We start from the raw sequence: 25,802 nt of genomic DNA, 5'->3' as shown, positions 1-25,802 counted from the left end.
GAAGCTTGCTTTTGACTGATGGCAAACCCTTGGTCTTGGATTACAAAACTGATAGAACCACGAAGAAGTAAGAGGATGAGGAGAAATGAAGAGGTAGACAAGAAGTAATTTAGGAAAAGTGGTGGGGAGTCTTGGGCACTTTGGTGTCTAAGTGGCAGTAACTGTACATGTATTACCTTAGCTACAACAATAATTTAACATTACTGTAAACGTATTACCTTAGCTACAACAACAATTTTAAAAATGAGATGAATGGCAGTACTTGACATAATTAATCTAAGTACACAGAATGAGGGAAACACTTTGTTTTTTTGCTTTTGGGGTCACACCCAGAGATGCACAGGAGTTACTCCTGGTTTATGCATTCAAGAAATACTCCTGAAAGTTTTTGGGGATGCTGGGAATCGAACCTGGGTTGGCCACGTGCAAGACAAACACCCTACCCACTGTGCTACTTCTCTAGCCCCAAGGGAAACACTTTTAGTTCACAATTCTCCAAGGGTAAAGAAAGTTACTGTATAAATAAAAAATTATAGATTGGTTAGTAAGTGATGTTAAATGAGAAAAGTTCAAAAATATTTGGTTTCATGGAAGGCAAATGATTATTGTGTTATTAGTATCCGAAAATCTAAGTATTTTAATCTGGGGAATGCCTACTTGTATTAATACTTATGAAAAATACTGAAAAAATAATTATCATCTTGGAGGTAGAAGAAGTTTTTAATTCTATCCTACATTTAAATTCTATAAGACAAGTGACACATATCTATAAGATAAGTGACATATCTATAAGATAAGTGACACATGACATAAAGAAACTGTCTGCAATAATTATTCTGGGAATTATTACTATTAATGCATAAAATTATATTAATATATAATATAATGGAGTGACAGCACAGTGGGTAGGGCGTTTGCCTTTTACGTGGTCAACCTGGGTTTGATTCCTCCATCCCTCTCGAAGAGCACAGCAAGCTACTGAGAATATCCCACCAGCACAGCAGAGCCTGGCAAGCTACCTATGGCATATTCGATATGCCAAGAAGGAGTAACAAGAAGTCTCACTTTGTGTTCCTGGAGCGAGCAGACACCACTGGACTACACTAGCACGCGACAGGGACAAATGGAGACATTACTGGTGCCTGCTCGAGCTAATCAATGAACAGGACGACAGTGCTACAGTGCTACAATGCATTTGAAGAGTGCTAGTTTTTCATGGCAAATCATGTGATAATATTAATCCAACTAGTGCTGAGAAGTGCTCAGGGCCAGGTTCTTACATAAGCCACAACCATTTAATATTAATTCCAGGTTTGCAAGGCTGGTTCAATTACTGAAGTTCCAACAAGATGCTCTGCCATACAAACAAAGTAAGGGAGAAAAAGCCATGTAATCAACTGACAGAAAATAAGTAGTAGACAAAATCCAATAACCCTTCATGAGAATATCCTCAGAAATACAAGAGACAGAGTGATAGCAGAGGGGTTAAGGTATTTGCAACCCTGATACCAGATGGTTCACCAAGTAAACCGTGGAGCCCTTCTAGGGTATCCTGGGCGATACCTGCATCTTGAGGCCTCTAAGAAGCACCTGATATTCAGGCCTTCCCATTGTACCACTAGCCCAGTTGGCTGAGAATATCAGGAGTGGATTCTAGGTTCCTTGTGCACATCAAAGGAGAGGATCCCTTCAAAATCATCTCCCTCGATCTTAACAAAAAATTATTTTATTGAAAGCATTTAATTGTGGCTGGGGAGATAGAACAGTCAGTGCATAGGGTGTTTGCTTTACATGTGACAGTTTGATCCCTGGAAACGGCCTACTTAATAGAACTTATGCAATTCCTATTAAAATCTCATAAATATGTTGTGGATATAGAAGAAAAGCACATAAAAGAAAAGCTGAATTTTGAAAAATAAAATGGGAGGAATTACTCTTCTTGATGTTAAAGCTTTTTATATACTTGATCAAGGCAGTGTGGTACTTTCAAAGAGATAAGACACATTAAAAAACTCAGAAAACCCAGAATAGATCCATCAAATATGCCAAATAATTTGTGACAAATAACCAAAAACAATTCTGTTGTGCAGGACAGGCTTTCAACAAATGGAGCGGGGTCAATTCAATATGCATTTCAACCTGTGCTTTACACTGTCACAAAAATGAATTCAGAAATGATCAGAGACTTAAGTGAATACAACACAACTTTTAGAAAAAATGAAACAGGAAAAATAATCTTTAGAACTTAACTTCTTATAACTTTTCCTTAATCGTGATACTAGTAAGATTCATAAAAGGAAAATTTGACAAAATTCATGAACCTTTTCCTCTATTAAACGTTCTATTTAAAAGATGGGGGAAAAAACATTACAAACTGGGAAAATACTTGCAAATCATATACCCAACAGAATATTTTCATCTACACAGTAACCGAAAGTGAGTATTTGCTAGAACAAATCAATTATGCTGTGGGCAAAGTACTCCTACTGGAGCAACTTTTAAAATTAGTTCTAGGAGAGCCTGGAACAGTAGAAAAGTGGGTAAAGTGCTTGGTAAAGTGCTTGCCTTGCCTACAGCCAACCCAGGTTTGATCCCTAGTATAACATATGGTCCTCTGAGTCTCATCAGGAGTGATCCATGAATGCAGGGTCAGGAACAAGCCCAAACCCAAAAACAAAAACAACAAAAAAATGAAGTAGTTCTAGGGAAAGAGACATACATAGTATAGGGATTAAGGCACTTGCTTTGCATGCAGTTGTGGTTTGAATCGCCAGAAACATACACAGTCACCTGAGTGCTGCTAGAGGTCACTCCTGAGAAGATCCAGAAAGAGCCCTTAAGGAAGCGCCACTGGCTGTGGTCCCAACCCTCTTCCCCACAACATAACCAGCAGGAAAAGAATACTAACAACAAATGCTAGTGAGGAAGTAAAACGAACAGATTTCTCATACACTGTAATACACTGTGGGTGGGAATATAAAATGGAACAGTCTCTCAGAGAAATGAAAATGAACTTTCACAAAAAAAAATTCTACAAATAAATGCTCAGAGCATCTTTATTTGTAATAGCTCCAAACCAAAAACTATCCAAACTCCTACAACTGGTAAAAGACTAAACAAATTACATATCCATACCACAGAACTGTAACTGTCTCTGTCACTATCACTGTCCCCCATTGTTTATCGATTTGCTCGAGTGGGCCCAGTAACTTCTCCATTGTGACACTTGTTACTGTGTTTGGCATATCGAATATGTCAGCTTTCCAGGCTTTGCCATGCGGGCAAGATAGTCTCAGTAACTTGCCGGGCTCTCCGAGAGGGGTGGAGGAATGGAACCTGGGTCCACCAGGTCGGCTGCGTGCAAGGAAAATGCCCTATCCACTGTGCGATAGCTCCAGCCCAGAACTATTAACTGGAAATAATAAAAATAATTGGCATATAAAATAACTTGAATGAACCTCAAAGAAATCAGGGTGGTTAAAAAAACAAAACACCCCACAACAACCAAACCTCAAAATGCACAAATTGTATGCTTCCTTTTATGTAGCATTTATAAAATATTATTATGAAAAATAATGACTGAGAGTTTGGGGGGGCATGGCTATAAAGGAATTTTAGAAGAAGTCTTATAAGTAAAAATATGTTATGTATAGATTATAGTAGTGGTTACATGAAACTTTACATGTGATATAACTGCATAGTTATACAAATAAATAAATGGGTACATGTATAACTGGTAAAATAAGAATCAGCTATGTGGACTGAACTAGTGTCAATTTTCTGATTTTGCTACAACAATAACAAAAAAGAAGGTGAGGCTGTGAAGACATGGGACCTCTTTGTATGTCTCTTTCAATGTTCTCTGTGAATTCAAAATTATTTCAAATAAAAGGTTTAAACATTTACAATTACATTAAGATATTGTTAACAAACCATCATAATCTCAAATATATATAATGTATTGATCTATTGATACCACTATATTACTAAAACACTTTAATAATATTTTAGACTACTACTAGTAAGTGCTTGATAGCTTATAGTACTGAAAGCAAACTATATATACTGAAAACAACTTATACAATAAGGCTGGAAAAAGAACTAAACTACATGAGACACTTTCTTACTGTTCTATACAGAAACATTACTGTGGTGAATTTCAGTTTGACACTTAGAATGAATTAAGAACTTCAGTATGAAAAGGAAGAGTTTTTTTATTTACTACCTTTGTCAAAATACAGTGAAACATTTAAAAATGTTCTATGTGAGTTAACATAAAGGCATCTCATTGCTTTGATTCTTAGTAAATGCGTTATAAAAACTGAATTTATAAAGTTTTCCTATTACAGAACACAATATAGTGCAAAATGAACTGAACATTTCCTTGGGAAAAATTATAGCATCAAGAAAAATGATTTAGACATTATCAAAACTAAACTAAAAATAATTCTAAACAATATTAATGTAAAACAAGGAGTTAACTTTACCTGATTTCTAACTTCGCCACTTCGGGCAATTCTCCAAACTTTATGTCTTCTACTTCTAGTTCTTTAAGAGCAGCCATAATTTTCTGTTGATCTCTACTTGTAATTCCATTCTAAGCAAAAATAATTTTAAGGTGAACTAAAATAGCTGCATCTGAATAACTTAGTATTTAAAATAAACTTGACTTGGTGTAGTTCAAAATTTATATGCAGTGACTACAGTCAATTTGGGCTGGAGCGATAGCACAGCGGTAGGGCGTTCGCCTTACACGCGGCCAACATGGCTGACCTGAGTTCGATTCCTCCGCCCCTCTCGGAGAGCCCGGCAAGCTACCGAGAGTATTTGATATGCCAGACACAGTAACAACAAAGTCTCCAATGGAGACGTTACTGGGCCCGCTCGAGCAAATCGACGATCAACGGGAGGGCCTTTACCTTTACAGTCAATTTGTGTAGTATACAAATTATTGAACTGTAATATAAAATACATAAACAAAAATTGGGCTGGAGCGATAGCACAGAGGTAGGGCGTTTGCCTTATAAGCGGCCAACATGGCTGACCTGAGTTCTATTCCTCTGCCCCTCTCGGAGAGCCCGGCAAGCTACCGAGAGTATCTCGCCCGCACGGCAGAGGCTGGCAAGCTACCCGTGACGTATTCTATGTGCCAAACACAGTAACAACAAGTCTCATGATGGAGACGTTACTTGGCCTGCTTGAGCAAATCGATGAACAATGGGAGGACCGTGATGATGATGAATCAAAAATTAGTAGATTGTAAGATAAAATTTCCCCCCCAAACCACTAACTTTTCCTTCAAAATAGTATTATCATTTACAAGAGAACATTAAGTCTTCTAGGTTGGAGAGATTGTATAGGTAGGTAGGTAGGAAGGAAGGAAGGAAGGAAGGAAGGAAGGAAGGAAGGAAGGAAGGAAGGAAATCTTCTTTTGTTTGTATTCTACCTTTAATACTAGCTGAACTTTCTAGTCTTTATTTAACTAAATTATATCTTCATTTTCTGTAATACTCCACATTTCAAGTTTCTAGGGCAGAATAGCAGGCAAAGCTTGCCTTGCATGTAGCAGATCTACCTGGATTTGATCACAGCATGGAGTATGGTTCATGGAACACCTCTAGGAGTGGTTCGAAAACCCAAAATGACAACTCAAAAATCAAAATCAAGTTCCCAATGAGTTCATGCAGAAAAATTATTATTTTTAAGCATTTGTCATAGTATATTAATAAAAAAATAATTGTAAGAATGTCACAGGAGATTTAGGTGTTATATCTCCATAATCATTATTTAATTAAAAATTTTGTAATGATTCTAGCCAAAGATCTAATAAATATTACTTGAAATTTGGAGCATTAGGATTTTTACAGGAGAAAAAAAAAGATAAAAGAATCCATAATTTTGGGCACGGCCATGGCTCCAGAAGCAAAAAGACTTAATGCAGAGCCCGGCAGCTTGCTGCAGAAAAGTGAATGGACTATGCATTAATCCACGGTACTATGCCTGCCCAGGAGGGAAGGGGTGTCACCTTTTTTCCCCTGGGCAGCAAGATGGCGGCCTCCTCGGAGATTTTTGGAAAGCCAGGTATGAGCCAGTGGTGATGGGGCAACTGAAACCTCATGAGAAAGGGGGCATTCCCAGCTCGTCCTTTATGCCCTACTGAGGTCATGAGTTGTCCCCCACAAGCGGCTCTCTGGCATGGCCATGGTTCTAGAGCCACAGAAACCAATCTCGTAATTATCTGGCTCTTGGCGGAAATACCTCCAGGCTTAATAAGTAAAATAATCAGAAATCTAAATTTGTGCGGTGGCCACGTGACATCATATAACTGTAATGTATATGCATATGTATATCTCATAACTAACTGTAGAAAACAAATTATTTCACAATGCCTTTTCGGCAGTTCTGATTGTTAGCTGTAAACTCTAAATAATAATAGTGCTCTTTTGTCAAAATAATGAATGTAATCAAAGTAGATAGAGTGTTAATCAGAATTCATCTGCCTCACAGGCATTGGGAGGGGTGGGAGGGGGGGTATATTGGGGTTCTTGGTGGTGAAAAATAAGTACTGGTGAAGGGAAATGTGTTTGATCATTGCATGACCGAGACTTAAACCTGAAAGCTTTGTAACTTTCCCCACAGTGATTCAATAAATAAATATTAAAAAATAATAAAAATAAATAAAAATTCAAAAAATAATCCATAGTTTTATATAGATAAAAGATAAGGGCTGAATTATTTATTTATTGCTTTTTGGGTCATACCCAGTGATGCACAGGGGTTACTCCAGGCTTTGCACTCAGAAATTACTCCTGGTGGTGCTCGGGGGACCATATGGAATGCTGGGAATTGAACCCGTGTCGGTCGCGTGCATGGAAAACGCCGCCCTGCCTGTTGTACTATTTCTCCAGCCCCAATGCCTGAATTTTAAAATACTGATACAAACCTTTGTAAATTCATCTTTCCTCATGGTTAAAAGATGTCTTAAAGTTATATCCCTTTCCTGTAGAACAGGGGAGGAAATCACCATTTAATATAAATAATGCATTAGAAGGGGAAGTAGGTAAAAGTATTAATTTAGTTATATGCTAACTCCTATATTCAACTTTCTAGACAGGAAGGAATATACAAGAGTAGAGTACTGGGTAGAGAGTAAAGTATATTACACTATATACAGTACGTATTAGTTTAGACTAAAAGAAACTTATTGGCCCTTTGGGTCACACCCGAAGATGCTCAGGGGTTACTCCTGGCTATGCACTCAGAAATTACTCTGGAATTGCATGGTTTCTCAAGAACCATCATGTGTAGTTCTGTGACTTCCAAATATCAGGGGAGTGGCTTTGGTGGCACCTGCACTTCTGGGTGTAGGCAACACCAAAATCCTAAGTTTGCACATGGAACAATATAGCCCACAGAGAGTTGTATAGCTTATAATGAAGCAAGAAGATGGGCAACACCAAATCAAACTGAAGACAGGGTATTCTTAATTTAGATGAGTTATTCTTTAAATATTCAGGCAGTAGGAAAAAACTATTTGATCCAGTCATATTCCAATTTGTGTGCATTTCTACAAAAAGCAACTTTTAAATGCTTATATTCTTAAAATGAGATATACTAGAAATTAAAAACGTAATCAGTACTCTTTTATAAACTTGCTCATGAATGTTTAATGCTATACTAATCAACAAACAAAACTCACTGTAGCTTGTACAAAATCTTACCTTTAATAAATCTGTCATATGTTCAAGTCCAAGACCATGTAAAAATATTTCCAGATCTCCAAATGCTGTATATGAACTACACATATTTATAGCAATGTCAATGTCATAACACACTATAAATGCACAAGCAATAAAATATATTTACAATGCAAAATGAGATGGCAGTAAGAATGAATCCATGAAGAATATATTTGCAAATCTGCATACTTTATCAAAGGAATGATAAAGGTTTCTTGACTAAACATATAGATCAAGAGAGAAAGTGCTGATAATAAAATATTTAGTTTCTCCTAAAATGAAAGTCTTTACCAATATATAGTACTTATGAAATATCTACAGATGAAAATATCTTTTAATTCCAAACAGTGAAATGCAATTATTTTAAATTTGGATAAGAAGAGAACGATTCTGTGCCTGAACAACTATTTTCAGGATGAAATACATTTATTATTTTAGATTATAAAACCAGAAATATACTAAGAAAAACTAGAAAGCAAGTTGCACTATAGCTTTAACAAAACTTTAATAATAAATATTTAATCTTAGAGCCTTTTTAAAAATAAATTTTAAAGTTTAAATTTTACTATTAAGCTAAAAAATTACCCACATTAATGTTAGTATGCACAAATAAATTTTTTCTTAAATTTTGGAAAACAAAGCACTACTAAATCCAGACATTTGAGTGATAGAGATGCCTAAAATACCACACAATTAAAAAAGTTATCACATTTACCATAATAAATTAAAATGCACAATTTTCATTCACATAAATGTGTTCTGTTAAAGTAAAACACACTACCTAAATATGTGATCTTTTTCTTTATCAGGTTCTGTTGTCAATAGTTTGCAAATTGTCTCTTCTTTAGTTAGCTGTTGGAGTTTTCCTTCCAAAGGATTTAAAGTCAAAGAAAGAAAGCTGAAAATCTGAAAAAAGTAAACATGCCAAAGATACTTAGCATCACAATAAGTTATCACTTAAACATAATAGAAATTAACCATCTGATTATTTTATACCCAGAAAGAAAATTTTTGCTAGGTGAGAGGGACAGAACTTTGTTACTCACTACTGTAAGAACAACTCACCACTTTGAGAACAACATTTATGAAACCAAGTTATTTTCATGATCTAAAATAATAATTAGGAAAACTATATCTCACTCAATAAAGTAAAAATTAGAGATAATCATAATAATAGTAAAATATACAATGAAAACTCCACTTGGATAGTAACTTAGAAAGAAAGAGAAGGTAGTACCATTACACTGTGAAGTGGAAAGAATAAGCATGATTAAATGTAAACAAATATTAACTATACCTTATATAGATAAGGAATTACTTAAAAATAATTTTTAAATAATTTTCTGGCCATTTAGGTTATGTTACATAATCAGCCAAAATAAAAAATCAAGTCTCAGTTCAAAAAACAATTTAGAACTCAGTTATGTTTGATACTCTAAAGTGTGTTGAAAGCATAAATTCAATGGCAACTACCCTATGCATGTATTAATTCATTAAACTAAAGTTCTCAAAATTTTCAAGCTTACAAGAAAATTCACATTGTTTTTTGAAGTTTCACATGACTTTAGTGACTAGTACTTACTCTATAATAATTCTGAAACAGTTTTTGTTAAAATATTTTCAATATGTTTATCAAATTACTTAAAACATTAAGCTAGTTATTCTACATGCAAAGCAGCATGGTCTAATTACTACAGGTTTTGACTTTGGAATGTTACATGTTTCTAAATTATAAAACTCAGTTTTAGAAGCTTTCAAACTATGTAAGTTTCACAATTATATTTGATCCTTAGAAATTATAGGATTTTGGTAAAAAGTTTTAATGTTCAAATCATAAGTTTATATCATCAAAGTAATTTAATACATGGAAAATATCACAAAATTCACAACTGAATGAGACTAAATTATATGGTAATAAGTTATCACTTTATTATGTATCTTGTCTCATGTATAATACAGCTTAATCTAATATTTAAATTGTCCAATGTACATCAATTAAAACTTGAAACGATGCTTTAGTTACATTCTCAAATTTTATTACCTTTTAAATACACTAACTGATGAAATACTTTAATTAAAATATGAACGCATTTGAAACGTTTAGAACTCTATAGTTGAAAAATTAAAAATGGGGCCAGAGAGATAATACAGCAGTCAAGGCACTTGCCTTGCATGCAGCCAACCCGGGTTCGATTCCCAGCATCCCTTGTAGTCTCCCAAGCACCATCAGGAATGATTCCTGAGTGCAGAGCCAGGACTAATAACAGAGCATCTCCAGTATGCCCCAAAATTCCCCAAAAATATAATTAAAAATGTAAAATAAAACTGCATAGCTGTAACTTTCTTTCTAGAGGCAAAATAAGACAAAATCCTTTACATAGTTATACAACTACGTAATTTTTAAATTAAAGCACTGTAAATAGCCTCTTATTTAGCTACTTACTAGCTAAAAATAACATCCTAACAAATATTTAATAGATTAATTTATATAATAAATATTCTGCAAAATTTTTTGTACTATCTGGTATTATCTGGCAAGACAAAAATATGTATTTAAATATACAGTATTAGCCAAATACACTATTTTAGTTTTGAATGCTAAAAATGAATTTCTATAAATAATAACGCAGCATGGCACAGGATACCTCTATATGTTTATTTCTTTTTGCAATTTCACTTGCTGTCCTCCCATCTTTAGTTTGCAGTGTTTTATTAGCTCCAAGTTCAAGCAACTTTAAAACGACGTTTTTATGACCTTGACGTGCAGCCCATGTTAGAGCCTGTAAGAGGGGGGAAGTTGATCTTTAGGGAGGGAGGGTACAAGAGACACAGAGAAAACTTTTCAATAGTATTTGTAGCAAATAAAAAGGGGGTGAAGAGGCTGGAGAAATAACAGAGTGGCAGCCGACCTGGGTTCAATCCGCTACCCTGTAAGATCCCTCAACCCCCATCAGGAATAAGCCCTGAGCACAGTTGGGCGTGGTATCCTACCCCCTAAAAAATGAATACAGTTCATTAATGGAGTGATGCAATCTTATTTAACAATATAATGTTAACTTATTTCCAAAGTTGTGTTTGCAAAAGCAGACTCTAGCTAGGATTTGGGTTGTATTGGGGCCCCATCTGACAGTGCCTGAAAGCTACTCCTGGTACAGTGCTGGGAGTGAGCCATTTGTGCAGTCCGCAGTTTATTTTATAAACTCAGGTGATGTTTGCACATGTACAATAGTGAAGTGATGTTATGGACTGAGATGGTTTGTAAGTCAATCACTGAACCATTTTTTTTTAATAAACAAAGAATTCTATGTGCATTTTAGAGTAGTGCTTCTTAAAACTTCTTCCACTGGCATCTTCTGTTCACCTGACATGACAATCAAGCTCTGCCAGAAATATCTTAGTTTCATTATGTGTTTGAATTTTAATTAGTTTTTGGTTGCTGCATACCCAGGAACTTCTTAGGACTGCCCAAATTTTTGCAGACCCCTACATTCATGTACATTACTCAAAACTGGGGTGGCAACAAGATTTTAGAACACAGGCTTTCTGTGTTTTGCAATTTTTCAGTCTAAGAACGAGGTCTAGAAGTGTCATTATTTTTTCTTTTCCTTTCCTACTTCAGCTGTTGTTTTTCTTTCCTAATTCAGTGTTTCCTAAAGCAGGCACGAATGGTCCAGGGGAGCTGATAGTGACCTTGGGTAATGGGGGGTACTTCCTGTTTGTTCCCTAAAAGAGGGTAGATTTCTAGGGAAATGGTGAGTGATTTCTTCCTTGAAAAAGGAGACAGGCCAAATAAATGTGGAAATTTATATTAGCTCGTCTTGATTTTCACTTCTTAGAATTGAATGGATTACTGATAACAGTAATTCATGGTAATGTCTTCGAAACAACAAGGAATGTACAAGCAATTCTCACAGTGTAACCATTCTCATCTTGGATATTGACTTCTGCTCCATGAGCAACAAGGAGCGCAACCACCTGAGGGTGACCATCCCGTGCAGCATACATGAGCGGAGTCATAAATCTCCTGGAGGAAGAAAATAAACATTGATGTTACTTCGGAACACTCATAGCAACTCAATTTGAGGAATTTAACCATACACAATACCGTTAGTATTATTTTGAGAGCAAAGAAATGAAAGGTCTTAATAAATTAGGTGATTCAAAAACCCAATCTCAGTAAGTAATGTGAGATGACATTTTTAAAGTAATGACTGCTTAAACAGCACCCTCTAGTGAAGAAATTTTTTAAAAAAAAAATCAGTATACTTTCTCATACAACGTTTTATTAATTCACATAATTCAATATAGTAAGTTATCAGTATCCACAAAATACTTACACTTACAATTTATTGATAAATAACAAAATAAGGTCCCCATCACACTATTTCCTAATATTAAATGTTTATTAGTTTGTCTTATTTCTTAATGTGTTTTATTATTTTCCATGGTAAAACAAAGAATTTCACTGACTTAGAGGTTTCCTTTAAATAAGGTATCTTTCAAGTGGCTCAATAATAATGAGCATATCTTGCATTCATGAGTTCTGGGTACATCTCAAAAGGGAAGGAGTGAGAATGGAAAATAAAGGGATTGTTGAAGGGGAGGGAGGGAGAGAAAGGGAAGAAAGAGGTAGAAGGAGAAAGGCAGAGGCAGGAAGGTGGTATAGGAAGAGGGAGAGGAGGAAGACGAGGAAGAGTTTCAGACTCAAGTATTTTGCACTGAACTTAGTATCACACCTGTATTAAAGGAGCGCTGGGGTTAGGTAAGGACACAGAATAGTGAGTGAGGCACTTGCCATGTACACGGCTGACCCTTGCCCTGGACTAGATCCCTGGCATGTACACAGCTGACCCTTGACCTGGACTAGATCCTGGCAACCCCATGTGGAGCCCCTACAGCCTACCAGGAGTAATCTCTAAGCATAGAGCTAGTGTAAACTCCGGCACAACTTGGTGTGACCCCATAAGCAAACAAATAAATAAATGAATAAATAAAAGGAGTTCTGGGATTCTGGGCCCAGTCTTTCTATATCTGATTTAAATTCATATCTCAAACAATTCACAAAAGAACAAAAATATAAATAATCTAAGAAATCTGTTTTGATAACATAAAAGGAAGTTCATGGCTTCTATTACATATACTACCTATGAACAGAACATCCCTCTAAAAGATTTCTTTAATAAAAGATATATGTGGAATCTGATCACTTCATACCCCAGAACAAAATGGTTCACATATTTATGTTTCTTCTATTTTTCAGTGTGCTACTATTTGAATATTTTATTGAAATATTATAACTATATATTACTGTCTTTTATATCTTAAGTATCTCCTATGTAGTAGCTTGATAAAAAGATTATCTTTACAATGTCAAAAATGAATTTCCCACAAGGTCAAAAATGAATTTCCTATTATAATTGAAGCAAGCACAGAAAACATATAAAACATATCATATAAAATTATTTGTGTCAACTGATGAAATTCTTCGTTAACTTTGAATCAGATGTCTTGACCTCTCTCCTCATCCCCTCTCTAAAGACAGGCCTTAATGATTTCAAGAAAAAAACAGCACAATGATTAAATATAAGAGTTGGTGGGAAATGCACACTGACAAAGGGATGGGTATTGGAACATTCTATGACTGACATCAATCATGAACAACTCTGTAACTGTTTCTCATAGTGATTCAATTAAAAAAAAAGTAAGAGCTTCAGAATCAGAACACCTAAACAGAATTTTAGATCTACTACTTACTTGATGGATAACTCTGGGTTGTCCTTGCTCCTCCCAAATGGAACTTAGGTTTACTGAGTTACTCCCATAACAGTGCCTCTGAGGTACACTCAATTCCATCAAGGATAATAATGCTATATTGCTTCTCTCTTTCCTTTATGTCATTTGCATGTTTTATTTAGCAATGTCCTTTTTGTATAGACAGAGGAAGACAGTTCATGCTATGCTTTTGTAACATGGGAGTTAACTGACTCCAAATAATATTTACTCCTGAGGATCCATATTTACGTGACTTAAGCCTCAGTTGCCTTAGTTCCTACCACGCCAAAAGCAGAGTCCTGATGAAGGGACTAGATGAACCCAGGGCAAGCTGTAAGCTACCCTGGCATCAAAAGGAGACAAGCTAAGCACCATAAGTATAATAACTCAAGAGCATAGTCATGGAACAAACTCTGTCATAACCCAAAAAAGAAGTAACTGAATAAAGACCCTGCTGGAATTAGGAAAGACTAACCTGGCCTGAGGACTGTGGTCTGGAATATACAGCAAAATGTCCCCCGGGAAGAGCCAACCTTTAAGCTTAACATATTTCTTACTGTATTCATACAAAATGACATTGCTAGAAATATTATAAGAGGTAAATTTACTATGATTGTTTAAATGGATTATTACTAGCTGAGGAAAAGAGAAAGCAATTCACCCTTGAGGGAATCCTGCTCTTGAGTGGATCTCCTAGTAATTTGGAGTGCTGAACCCTCAGATGAAATTTTCGTCTTTGAATGTATCTCCTGAAGGAGTGAATGGCTTTACATCTGTTTGCTGTTCTACCCCACTTTTGTGTATCGCCACCCTTCATGATTGCTATGTAAGTATGCTGTTAGGGGAAAGAGAGGAGGATGAGAAATGAGAATTTGGGATTTTGAGGCCTAGAGGGTCTGTGAGGACTAAAAAGTTGACAACTACTATTCGTTGAAGACTAGAGGATGAAACAAGAGATTTTGAGACTTTGGGACTTTGAGGGGTAGAAGGAGGACCAGATGAAGATGATGACTGGAAGTAGAGGGCTATGAAACTATAGTGAGATGAGGAAGAAAATATAATGAGTTAGAGGACTGTGATGTCTACGAGGAGACTAGGATGATGAAACTATGATGACTGGGGAAACAACCAAAACTATGACTACAATCTTGCTGTAAGGGGAGAGATCAGACTATGCTGAGGAGGAGAGAGAAATTAACAACCAACCAGCCTGGGGTCAAGGCCCAGTTTCTCTATTCCTGTGGTCCTTTGTCTGTCACCATCCAGCCTGGGGAGGCAGCTCTCAGGCACAGAATGCTAAAATCCCGTGCACCACCATGATTTTTCTTTGAAACTCACACTAACAATGACACTGAGGAAAGTCACTCAGTTTCTTCAACTATAAATTGGTGGTCATAATAGTACATACTTCAAGAAGTTGTTATGAAAATCACGTAATTTAATAATTTAATAAACATGAAATATCTTGCACATAAGTGTTTGCTATCATCACTCACTGAAAACACATTTATTGAGCACATATTCATGCCATGTGCAATTATCTTAAGTGCTATAGGAACAGCAATATAAAGCCCAAATCATTACCCACTTTAAGTTCACAATATCTCATTACACATATTTCTAAAAATTCAGATTAACATTTCTTTCAATCCTTAAGTTGAATGCATCTCACAATAGAATGATCTAAACAAACTTACCAAAACTCAGCAAATCTCGTCTACATAATTACATATTTAGCTGAAGATTAACCTTGGCATCATCCAGACTAACAAGTATTTATTTATAACTAAGTAAATCCCCTTGTGAACTTTCAATAGTTTAGAAAATTATGAAAATATATTAAATGTAACAACATATAGCATTTAGTTTTTTCTCTCTAATGGCTAAGATTAAGCTTTCAAGGCATATATGCATTATTTACAATTATCACTTTATTGTCCTAAATTCATGATAAGGTATAATTGAACAGAGTGAAAATATCTCAAAGGTTGCCCTAGGAGCCAGCTCAGTGATCTGGGACTCGTGTCTTGCATGCACAGGGACCCAAGTCTGACTCCCAGGACTGCATGCATAGTCCCCAGAGCACACCACCATACAGCCTTGGAGGTCCATAAGCACCACTAAATATTTCAAGATCTATAAAGTTATTTTTGTGTGAGACTGGAACCCAGTATTTCAAATACCTTCAACTAGCTACCCAAATCCCTAGCACCAAATGATGATTCATTTCTCTTTATGGTTTGAAATGCCACATTAATCATAAACAATAATTTCACATGCTCTTGGATTCTATCCTAGATTTTCTTTTTTGTTTTCTTTCTAGAGATCACTAATAGTTCTCTACTTATACCATACTGTTTTAATTATTATGATTTATTTTTAATATAAAGTCTATTCTGTATCATTACTCTTATTTTTAACAAATACTATTTTTAAAACTTAATCATATATGTATACTTTCCCTCTAGAACACTACAAAACTGATATAAACTGGGTATTTCTCCAGATCTCAGCAGAGAGAACAAATTTTACATAAAAAAACATATGTATGCAGACATTTTATAACATAAATAATATGCTGTTCATGTAATGCCTTGACTTGCCAATAAATTCAAGACTCAATTTCTTTCTGAATATTGCTTTGCAGGAATTATACAAGTTTTCATATCAAGGCTTTAATTGGTATTCAATTTAAAATTTTTCTGCTTCTATTTAAAACTTTTCTTTAATCCAGAAATTTTTAAGGTGTGAAATTTCAAATGCCCAATTAAACACAGGGTAGGCTCTATTTATAAAATTTATAAAATTCTTAATTCTCAACAGTGTGGTTATACATATCCTTTGTGGCCCAAAACTTGACCATATTTTTTAAATAATCCATATTTTGAAAAGAACACACAAGTATAAACTATGTTAGAGTCAGAATTCTAGGTAAATAAAAATTATGTAGACTTATAAAGTGCTATTTGATCTCTTCCTGCCCAAACTATTTTTCTTTAGAAAACTGGACTTTCAGTGGTAAACTTAAAGTTTATGCGTATGTTGATTTTCAATATGCACACTAGAAATTTATGTTATAATGCAGTATTCAACAAAAAAGTCTTCATAAATAATTTTTATTTCTTCTAGTTATGCCTGGGACCAGAAGAGAATGTAGGCAGTAAGGTACTTGCCTTTCATGTGACTTCTTCTGTCTGGTATCACATATGGCCCCTATGCACCACAAGGAGTGGTTTCTGAGAACAGAACCAGGAACAAGCCCTGAGCACTCCTAGGTGTGGTCCTCACCCCGCCCCCCAAAAAAATCTATCTACATATATGTTTATATAAGCTGAATTGTTAAATTTTCGCTTTTGTCAAAAATAACATTTCTTTGCTGTTGCAAATAATTTACAACCTCTCAAGGTGTTTTATTTATTTACTAGGTATGTATCTGCTAAATGAATGTCATTATAATTTTTTTAAACTGTAGCACCGTACTCCCTTTGTTCATCACTTTGCTCTAGCAGGTCCAGTAATGTTTCCATTGTGAGACTTGTTGTTACTGTGTTTGGCATATCGGATACGTCATGGATAGCTTGCAAGGCTCTGCCGTGCAGGCGAGAAACTCTCGGTAGTTTGCCGGGCTCTCCAAGAGGGGCGGAGGAATCGAACCTGGGTCAGCCACATGCAAAGCAAATGCCCTGCCCGCTGTGCTATTTTTTCAACTATAACGCATTATATTAGGTGTGACTGTTGAATTTTGGTTTTAGGCATTATCAGCACCATATTTTAATTAATGAGCTTTATCAATTATAATAATTTATTTTGTATCAGTTGTATTCATGCTAAAATTAGTTAATACTTTGTATTAACTAATGTCTTTGTATTAACTAAATTAACTAATGTCTTTGTATTAACTAAATTAACTAATGTCTTTGTATCAACTAAATTAACTAATGTCTAGCATTATGCTTCGTGCATTTATTTATATTTCTATTTATCCATGTTCCTGGAGTGAGCAGATGCCATTGGGCTAACACTAACACGTGACAGGGGCAAATGGAAACGTTACTGGCGTCCGTTCGAGCAAATCAATGATCAATGAGATGACAAGTGATACAAGTGATTTATCCTTGTCCAATAGGTCCTTTCATTTGTTCTAAAGCCCTTGTATGGACACTGAAGCTCCTGTTTGGATAGGCAGTAACATTCTTACTATTTTCTAGTACTTTTCAATTATTTTCTCCGTCCCAATACCTTTATCTTTCCATTTAATAGTGAATAACTCTAGTTTCACGTGGAGGATGAAGTTTACTAATTTTTTTTTTACAACATTGTTTTCTTGCAGTCCATTTATTTTTCTGGAATTAGTTTTCTTTTTCAAAGCTATCTTTTCCGATGTTATATTCAAGAATTAGAATAAATACTGGGTCTTAACTGACAGCACTTTTCTAAAAAATATGTGAAGGCATTTTCATGAAAATGATTGGAGGCATTTAATGGTGAGGGTCAGAGATGTGTAATATCCTATATAATACATAGTATAATCTTACAAAAATGTCAGTAGTGCATCACAGAAGAAAACTTTTTTTTATATATGAAAAACTTTATTTTTCTTTGAATTAATTCTTGATTGGCTAAGGTTTATAGATCATTCTTTATAGACCTTTTTGTCTTCTCCCACGTTTAGGTATTATTAAGAAATACAATGTTAGATGAGTATTCCCAGAGATCTTGTTTGGAGATTCTAAAGAGGAGTATATCTACTCAGCCCAAGAACAGGCCATTTTCTATTTGGGTGGAAGGTCATAATTTTCCACCAAGTGGAATTTTTTTTAACACAATATGGCCAAAAAGCAACAGATTCTGAGAACTGGTTTACAGAATCACAATCAAAATTCCAATAATAACAAGGGTACAGGGAAGATAATTCAAATGGGTGGAGCATAAGCCTGAGATGCTCTTAAGGCCCAGTTCTATCTTCAGCACCATAAAGCCCCACAAGCATGGTCCTGGGTATTGCTGGGCTGGAGCAGCACCACATGGCTAGTCTGAGCACTCAACCAGCTGCCCAGTGGACAACAGTGCTGGAAAAATGGCCTCTGGTCCCTGAGTGCCACCTGTGAGTCCCTCTAAAAATGAAATACGACACAGGGTCACTGTCACTGCCCTCCCATTGTTCATCAATTTGCTTGAGCGGGCCCAGTAACATCTCCATCATGAGACTTGTTGTTACTGTGTTTGGCATATGGAATACGTCACGGGGAGCTTGCCAGGCTTTGCTGTGCAGGCAAGATACTCTCGGTAGCTTGCCGGGATCTCCGAGAGGGACGGAGGAATTGAAGCCTGGCAAGCTACCTGTGACGTATTCGATATGCCAAACACAGTAACAATGAGTCTCACAATGGAGACTTTACTGGGCCCGCTCAATACACAGAGTAGAATGAATAATTCATATATATAAGACTCAAGGTTTGTTGTATTTTTAGGATTTTTTTACAGTGATCTTATCCCTTGCTGAGGTGCTTACAATGTTCTCATCAATGGTAGATTTCCAGGGGGGCATTGAGTTATTTCCTATCAGAAAAGGTGGTGGCAAGTCAAATTTGAGGATCTCTGGCCTAATGTAAAGTGTTTGCTCATCTTCTTCTGTCTAGATATGCCCTTTACTCCCCACTAAGTACTTTCCTTTGCCAGCTTCAGTTTGTTAATTTCTATTCATTCTTCGAATTTTAGATCCAAAGATAAACCTCTAAAATAACCATTGTCTTTACTCTTACTGTGCTATAAAAACCTGCTAATTTATAATCTTTACTGAAATATTGTCAACAGCTTTAAGTAGGAGCTATATCTTAATAAACCAGTGCTACTAAGGGTTTTCTTTTCTTCATTAACTATTTTCTTCACAAATGTTAGTGACAAGAGGAGAGCAGTTAAGAAAAAAACTGTTTTGGTGCTTGGCGAGATAGTACAGTGGGTAGGTAGAGTGCTGCCTTGCCCACAGTCAAGTCAGGTTCAATCCCGAGAATTCCTCATGGTCCTCTTAACCCTACCAGAAGTGATCCCTGGGTACAGAGCCAGGAATAATACCCGAGAATCAAAAATCTAAAAGGATGGGGAGTATGGTGTCACCAGCAGGTCAGTCTGTACCTGTGAGGTGAGTGCATCAGCAGTCTGATGGCACCGTCAGACTTTCAGATACCCCAAAATTGATGCTGTGCCTTTGGCCAGGCCCCAAAAACTTGGGGCAAAATTTACCAAGAAAGTAAACAGCCAAAAGTTAGGTATGTGGGAGACACACCCACAAACCACCTCTGGCTCAGTTATTTAATTGGAGGCATGGCCTCTCTGGTTCCTGATAGAATTGCTTAATAGACATGATCCCAGAGACTCAGAAACGAATCTCGGAACCCAGAGGCTTTAGGTAGAAATGCGTCTGGTCTCTGCAGTAGGTTACTGGCGCTGGGCCAACCCAGGTGGGAATAAGTTTCGTGCCTTAGCCTGTCCCCCCTGGTGGCCCGGTGACCGCCATCCTCAAGAGGCCACTGGACAGTCAGGTGTGGGCCTGCAGTGACGAGACACATGGGGCCTCACCACATGGGGGTGGAATTGGCCCTTTCCTTCCCATCCCAACAAGACCCCAAGTCGCCACCTACAAATGGCCTCTCTGGCTCCTGATCAAGCTGATTAACGGCCATGATCCCAGAGACTCAGAAACAAATCTCGAAACCCAGTGGCTTTTGGCAGAACTGCATCTGGATCGCATACAAGGTGGCTGCCACCTCAAAGCTTATTGGAAAGCCAGGTATGAGCTGGCGGTGACAGGGAAACTGCAATCTCATGGGAAGGGGGGCGGTACTGGCTCATCCTTCAGACCCTACCGAGGTCATGAGTTGCCCCCCACGAGCAGCTCTCCAGCACGGCCATGGCTCCAGAGGCAAAAGAACTTAATCCAGAGACCTGCAGCTTACAGCAGAAAGGTGAATGGACCATGCGTTAAATTACAGCGCCATGCCTCCCCGGGAGAGAAAGGGTGTTGCTCCCTTCCACCTTTCCCATTCACCAGCAGAAAGGTGGCCACTGCCTCAGAGCTTATTGGAAAGCCAGGTATGAGTCAACGGTGACAGGGCAACTGAAACCTCATGGGAAGGAGGGGGATACCAGCTCATCCTTCACGCCCTACCAAGGTCACAAGTTGCCCCCTACGAGTGGCTCTCTGGCATGGCCATGGCTCCAGAGGCAAAAGGTCTTAGACGAGAGCCCGGCAGTTTGCAGCAGAAAAGCAAATGGACCATGCATTAAACTATGGCACCATGCCTCCTTGGGAGGGAAAGGGTGTTGCTCCCTTCTACCTCCACCCCCACACCCCAGCAACAGGGTGGCCACTGCTTCAGAGCTTATGGAAAGCCAGGTATGAGCACGGGCAGTGATGGGGCAACTGCAGTCTCATGGGAAGGAGGGCGGTACCGGCTCATCCTTCATGCCCTACCAAGGTCACAAGTTGCCCCCCACAAGCAGTTCTCCAGCACAGCCATAACACCAGATGCACAGAAACCAATCTCGTAATTATCTGGCTCTTTGCAGAAATCCAAAATCACGGCTGCACAACATTATATGATTCTCATAACCAGCTATAGAAAACAAAGTATTTCACAATGCCTTTTCAGCAATTCTGATTGTTGGGGGGGGGCAATTCTAAACAATAATGGTGCATCTTTTGTCAAAATAATGAATGTAATCAATGTAGAGAAGAGTTAAGCAGAACTCATCTGCCTCACAGGCATTGGGAGGGGTGGGAGGGGGTGGGTATATTGTGGCTCTTGGTGGTGAAAAATGAGTACTGGTGAAGATAAAGGTGTTTGATCATTGTATGACCGAGACTTAAACCTGAAAGCTTAGTAACTTTTCCCACAGTGATTCAATAAATAAATATAAGAAGAAAAAAATAAATAAAATTATGAAAAAAAAAGGTGGAGTTCATGCCCAATTCAATCAGCTAATCAGTGGCTGAATAAATAGCAGGACTTCTACATTAAAAAAAACTAACAGGAAATTAAAAAGAGAAAATGGGTTAGGCTAGGGCAGTAAAGGCTAGAATGCATGCTTTGTACCCTGGATCTAGTTTCAATCTGCACCACAGGATTTCCAAGCACTATAAGAGTGAACCAAACTCTGAGCTGGGAGTAGCCCCACACTGTACAAGGTTCTCAAACAAACAAACGAATAGTAAGGTTCGAGCACCTTTATATCCATAATAAATTTTCTCCCTATGAAACTTTTGTCTTTCTAGTAATTTCACTAACATAAACTTCCACTAGAGGGCAAACTAGGAAAAGTAGAAACAGGTAACTTTATAATGATGCATTTATCAATTCTTGGTACTATGCTAAAATGAGTTTTAGCCCAGTAAGTTTCATTAGATAAATCTTGTAACTAATAAAGGCTATATAAACTGATAAAAACAGACATATTTTAAGGCAATGTAGAGAAAAATAGGCAGCTAGAATATGACAACCCAAGATTCTATGGAGAAAAGCATTTGTTGCATTGAGTCCTATGTGGTCTGTCACTTTTACCCTTGACTGATTTGCCAATTTCTGGGGAGTATAAGCAAAAAATAATACTTAGGCCTTCTTACATGGCTAGACTCACAAAAACTGGAATTCAGGACTACCAATTGAGAAATTCAAGGATGAAGAGTCTGCAAAAAGGTAAAAAAGTGATCTGCAGAGTCATCTGCTAAGCTTTTGCTTTGAAGGCATTTGAAGCTTTCTAAGAGGCACACAATTTTTGAGGGAGATGGAGGAAGACTATAACCACGGATAAAAAGGGCTTTCAGCATTCTTATAAAGCTAACGAGAAATACTGATATTCATGATGCTAAATGAAGAGTAGTTCAGAAACACAATCCTAAATTTGATTAAAGAACACTGATGGAATAATGGAGAAAATGATTAATTTTGAAACCTAGTCTTGAACCTTTTTAATACCTGATTACAGAAAAACAATCTGCCCCATTCTGTCACTCACAAAAATTTTAAATATTTTCTGGAAGCAAACATACCTATTCAAATGTGAATAACTAAAATCCTGCACCCAATAAAAAAATCACCAGACATTTTTGGAGAGAAAACCCAGTGACCAAAAGAAAGACACTAAAACTAGATCAACAAGTATTAGCAGAAACACATTTACATCATGCATTACTAAATAATCAAGAATAAAAGAGGTGAAAGAAAAAATTTAGAGACCTGAATTTAAAAACAAAAGACGCAAGCAGAAATTCTAGGACTGAAAAACAGGATTACTGATATAAAAAAGTTAATAGCTGGGTTTAACAGAAGATTAGCTACAGCAGATAAAGATTAGTAACCCTGAAGATAGACTAACAAAAAATAATCAGGGTGAAACCTGCAAAGGCAAAAAAAAAAAAAAAAAAAAGATGGGAATTAAAGTGTTAAGAGATATTTACAATATAAGAATAGTAGTTTAAATCCCAATCAAGGGAAAAAGAGAATGAAATAATAGCAGTATTTTAAGCCAAACTGACTGGAACTTTTTCAGACTCATGAAATAAATCAAACACTAGATTAAAGAAGTTCTATGAACCTCAAATATTGCTAATTCAAAGAAAATACCTAGCAATGAAAACAAATAGCCAAGCTGTCAAAAAAAAACAACGTTTTAAAAATACTGAGTATAAAACAAAATACTTCCGAAGGATCAACAGCAAAACTAATAGCCAGCATTCAATAGAAAAATGTAAGTTAGGAGACTATAAAAAGCGAGATTTGAAGTATCACAGGAAGTAACTTCTAACCTGAGTTCTATACTCAATGGAAGTAACTTTGAAATTAAATGATTCTCAAACAAAAAGACATCAATATATATACTATATAAACATTAGTATATATCTTTAATAACATATATACTAGTACATATACTAACACTAGTATATATTTAGTATACGAAGAAGAAAAATGTTCTCTGGAACACGAAAAAAACAGGATGAAGAACACCAGAAATGATGAATGAGTAAAACTAGGTAAAAATTGACAGCAACAATAGATAATAATAAAATGATTATGGTAAGGTTTTGTGAGGCTTATAATACTTTGTAGATTTAAAATACAGAGAAACAACAGCACAAAGAGGTAGAACGTTTAAAATTAAAATAGCCTGATTCCTTCCACTGTCCAGTTATTGGTAAAAATGCTAATTTTTAATAGACTAAACATATAAACTAAAATTATAAATATATAACTTATATGTAAGTTACAATCTTTAAAGTGTCACTCAAAGGATACCAAAATAATAAGTTAACCAGGAAAGCATAGAATAGAAAAATAAAACTTTTAGGCTTATCCAAAATCAGTCTTGAAAAAAATGGGCACTAAATAAAAGAAATGGATATATTATGTACATTAAAGGCAAATGAACTAAACATCCCAATTAAATGGAAACTACTGTTAATCAAACAAGTAAAAAAGAACTATGTTGCTTTAAATAAAAATACACAGGATGATAGCAAAAGGATGTAAAAAGACATACTATATACAACACTAAAAGAAAGCTGATAAAATAGTCAAGTATTAATGAGCATAAATAGAAGTTTTATATTAAAATTTTATATTAAAAGATTAAATTATCATGAAAATGTTAATCTTAAGACATATAAACAAGTGCTTATCCAAAATAAAAGTCATAGTAATCTGGGAACAAACAAGCAGAAAAGAAAAAATAATCAGCATTTAGAACAGCGGTTTTCAACAGTAAATTCATGAAGATTTCCTGTCAGTCTGTGAAAAGGTTATTGCCACCTACACGTGGTATGTCTCTTCATGAAGCACTGAAAGGAAAGCATGACGGCAAATTTATGTGGTATATATACATACCTTGTTCCTTCTACTTTCAATGATCCACAGGTGTAAACAGTTGAAAGTCACTGAATTAGAAGGTTTGAAAAACCAAATTTATAAATGTGGGTTGACTGATTTGCTCAAGCGGGCCCAGTAATGTCTCCATTGGAGACTTTTTTGTTACTGTGTTTGGCATATCGAATACGTCACGGGGAGCTTGTCAGGCTCTGCTGTGCGGGCGAGATACTCTTGGTAGCTTGCCGGGCTCTCCGAGAGGGGCGGAGGAATCGAACTCGGGTCGGCCATGTTGGCTGCGTGCAAGGCAAATGCCCTACTGATACACACAGACTATGGTCAAATTAGATTCTTTACTAATGTACAGGCACACTTTCAAAAACTGGGCATAGACTGAGCCACACAGAGCATAAAAACTTTCAGACTTCATATCTCCTACAGAATATGTTTTCTCACCACAGAGGAATGAAACAAGAAATAAGAAAAAGAAAACTAACAGAATGCGAACAAAATACTGTATTTTAAACATTGGTGCCTTTTTTCAGTAATAAAAAATGTGAACACAGAACCAAGAATAAGCCCTGAGCTTGCTGGGGATGCCCCCAAACAAATTTAAATGAAAGAAATGAAGAAAATAACCTGCAGAACAACAATTTCAGTAAAGCTTCCTAAATAAGCTATGACTTTTTTTCTGAAAATATTTTTGTATTCCAGTTTATGTTTTCTAAGCAGATATAGCTTACATTTATTTATAAAAAGCAAACAAGGTAATATTGTAATCCAAATTACACTTTAATCTATCAAATTGCCCCACTGACATTTACAACTAAATTTATATGCCAAGAAAGAAAAGAACATTTTTCCCAGAGCTTTCTCTGTTCATTAAAACAGGTAGTAACATTCAAAAAGTTAACAATCACACAAAGATTACGTCAAAACCTTGAACATTAGTTAATGTGTGCTGCCTTATCGATGGCAATAAAACATCTATTGAAACTAAAATGTCACATCACTTTATAAAACCCTTATCTCATGACTGAGAAATCTGAATATAACAAATACCTCTGCCTGAAAAAACTGCCTTCTAAATATAAAGAAAAAAATGTTTTTAATATAAGAAAATGTTCAGTAACATGGGGCAAAACAATTTATAAATACAATGTTAATTATATATCTTAAAGGTTTTCTACTTAAATAATAAGAATATCAACTATAAGTTTAAGGACAAAGTAATAGAATTTCAAATTTTATCCTGGGTGCAATAATCTAAACTTTTAATGATTTATAGTCATGTGTTACCATAGTCTCAATATAAAAAGAAAAATAATGTGCGATGAATCTGTACTAAGCCACAACAGCCAAATTAATTTAACTGCAAGCCATCTTGTTTTCAGGACTAAATAAGATTAATCTGAATTAAAATGAAATTTTTCGG

General features: G+C 36.1%; 1 protein-coding gene across 2 annotated transcripts in view; it reads right to left on the bottom strand.

Annotated features, from left to right (window-relative positions):
• ASZ1 (ankyrin repeat, SAM and basic leucine zipper domain containing 1) overlaps positions 1 to 25,802 on the bottom strand; it is a 53,819-nt gene that overhangs the window by 12,945 nt on the left and 15,072 nt on the right. Inside the window, exons 5-10 of one of the 2 annotated variants that reach the window (XM_056118609.1) lie at positions 11,652 to 11,763; positions 10,385 to 10,519; positions 8,521 to 8,645; positions 7,722 to 7,797; positions 6,944 to 7,000; positions 4,488 to 4,597 (exon numbers count right to left, since the gene is read on the bottom strand). In XM_056118609.1, coding sequence (XP_055974584.1) covers positions 4,488 to 4,597; positions 6,944 to 7,000; positions 7,722 to 7,797; positions 8,521 to 8,645; positions 10,385 to 10,519; positions 11,652 to 11,763 — 615 coding nt within the window. The remainder of the gene's footprint in view (positions 1 to 4,487; positions 4,598 to 6,943; positions 7,001 to 7,721; positions 7,798 to 8,520; positions 8,646 to 10,384; positions 10,520 to 11,651; positions 11,764 to 25,802) is intronic. The other variant, XM_056118610.1, reaches the window with a different exon arrangement.

Source organism: Sorex fumeus, unplaced genomic scaffold (assembly GCF_029834395.1).
Source record: "Sorex fumeus unplaced genomic scaffold, SorFum_2.1 ptg000037l, whole genome shotgun sequence".
In the NCBI taxonomy this organism is placed as follows: domain Eukaryota; kingdom Metazoa; phylum Chordata; class Mammalia; order Eulipotyphla; family Soricidae; genus Sorex; species Sorex fumeus.
Note: the sequence above shows the minus strand (reverse complement) of the source record. Positions and strands in the feature narration are given on the sequence as shown.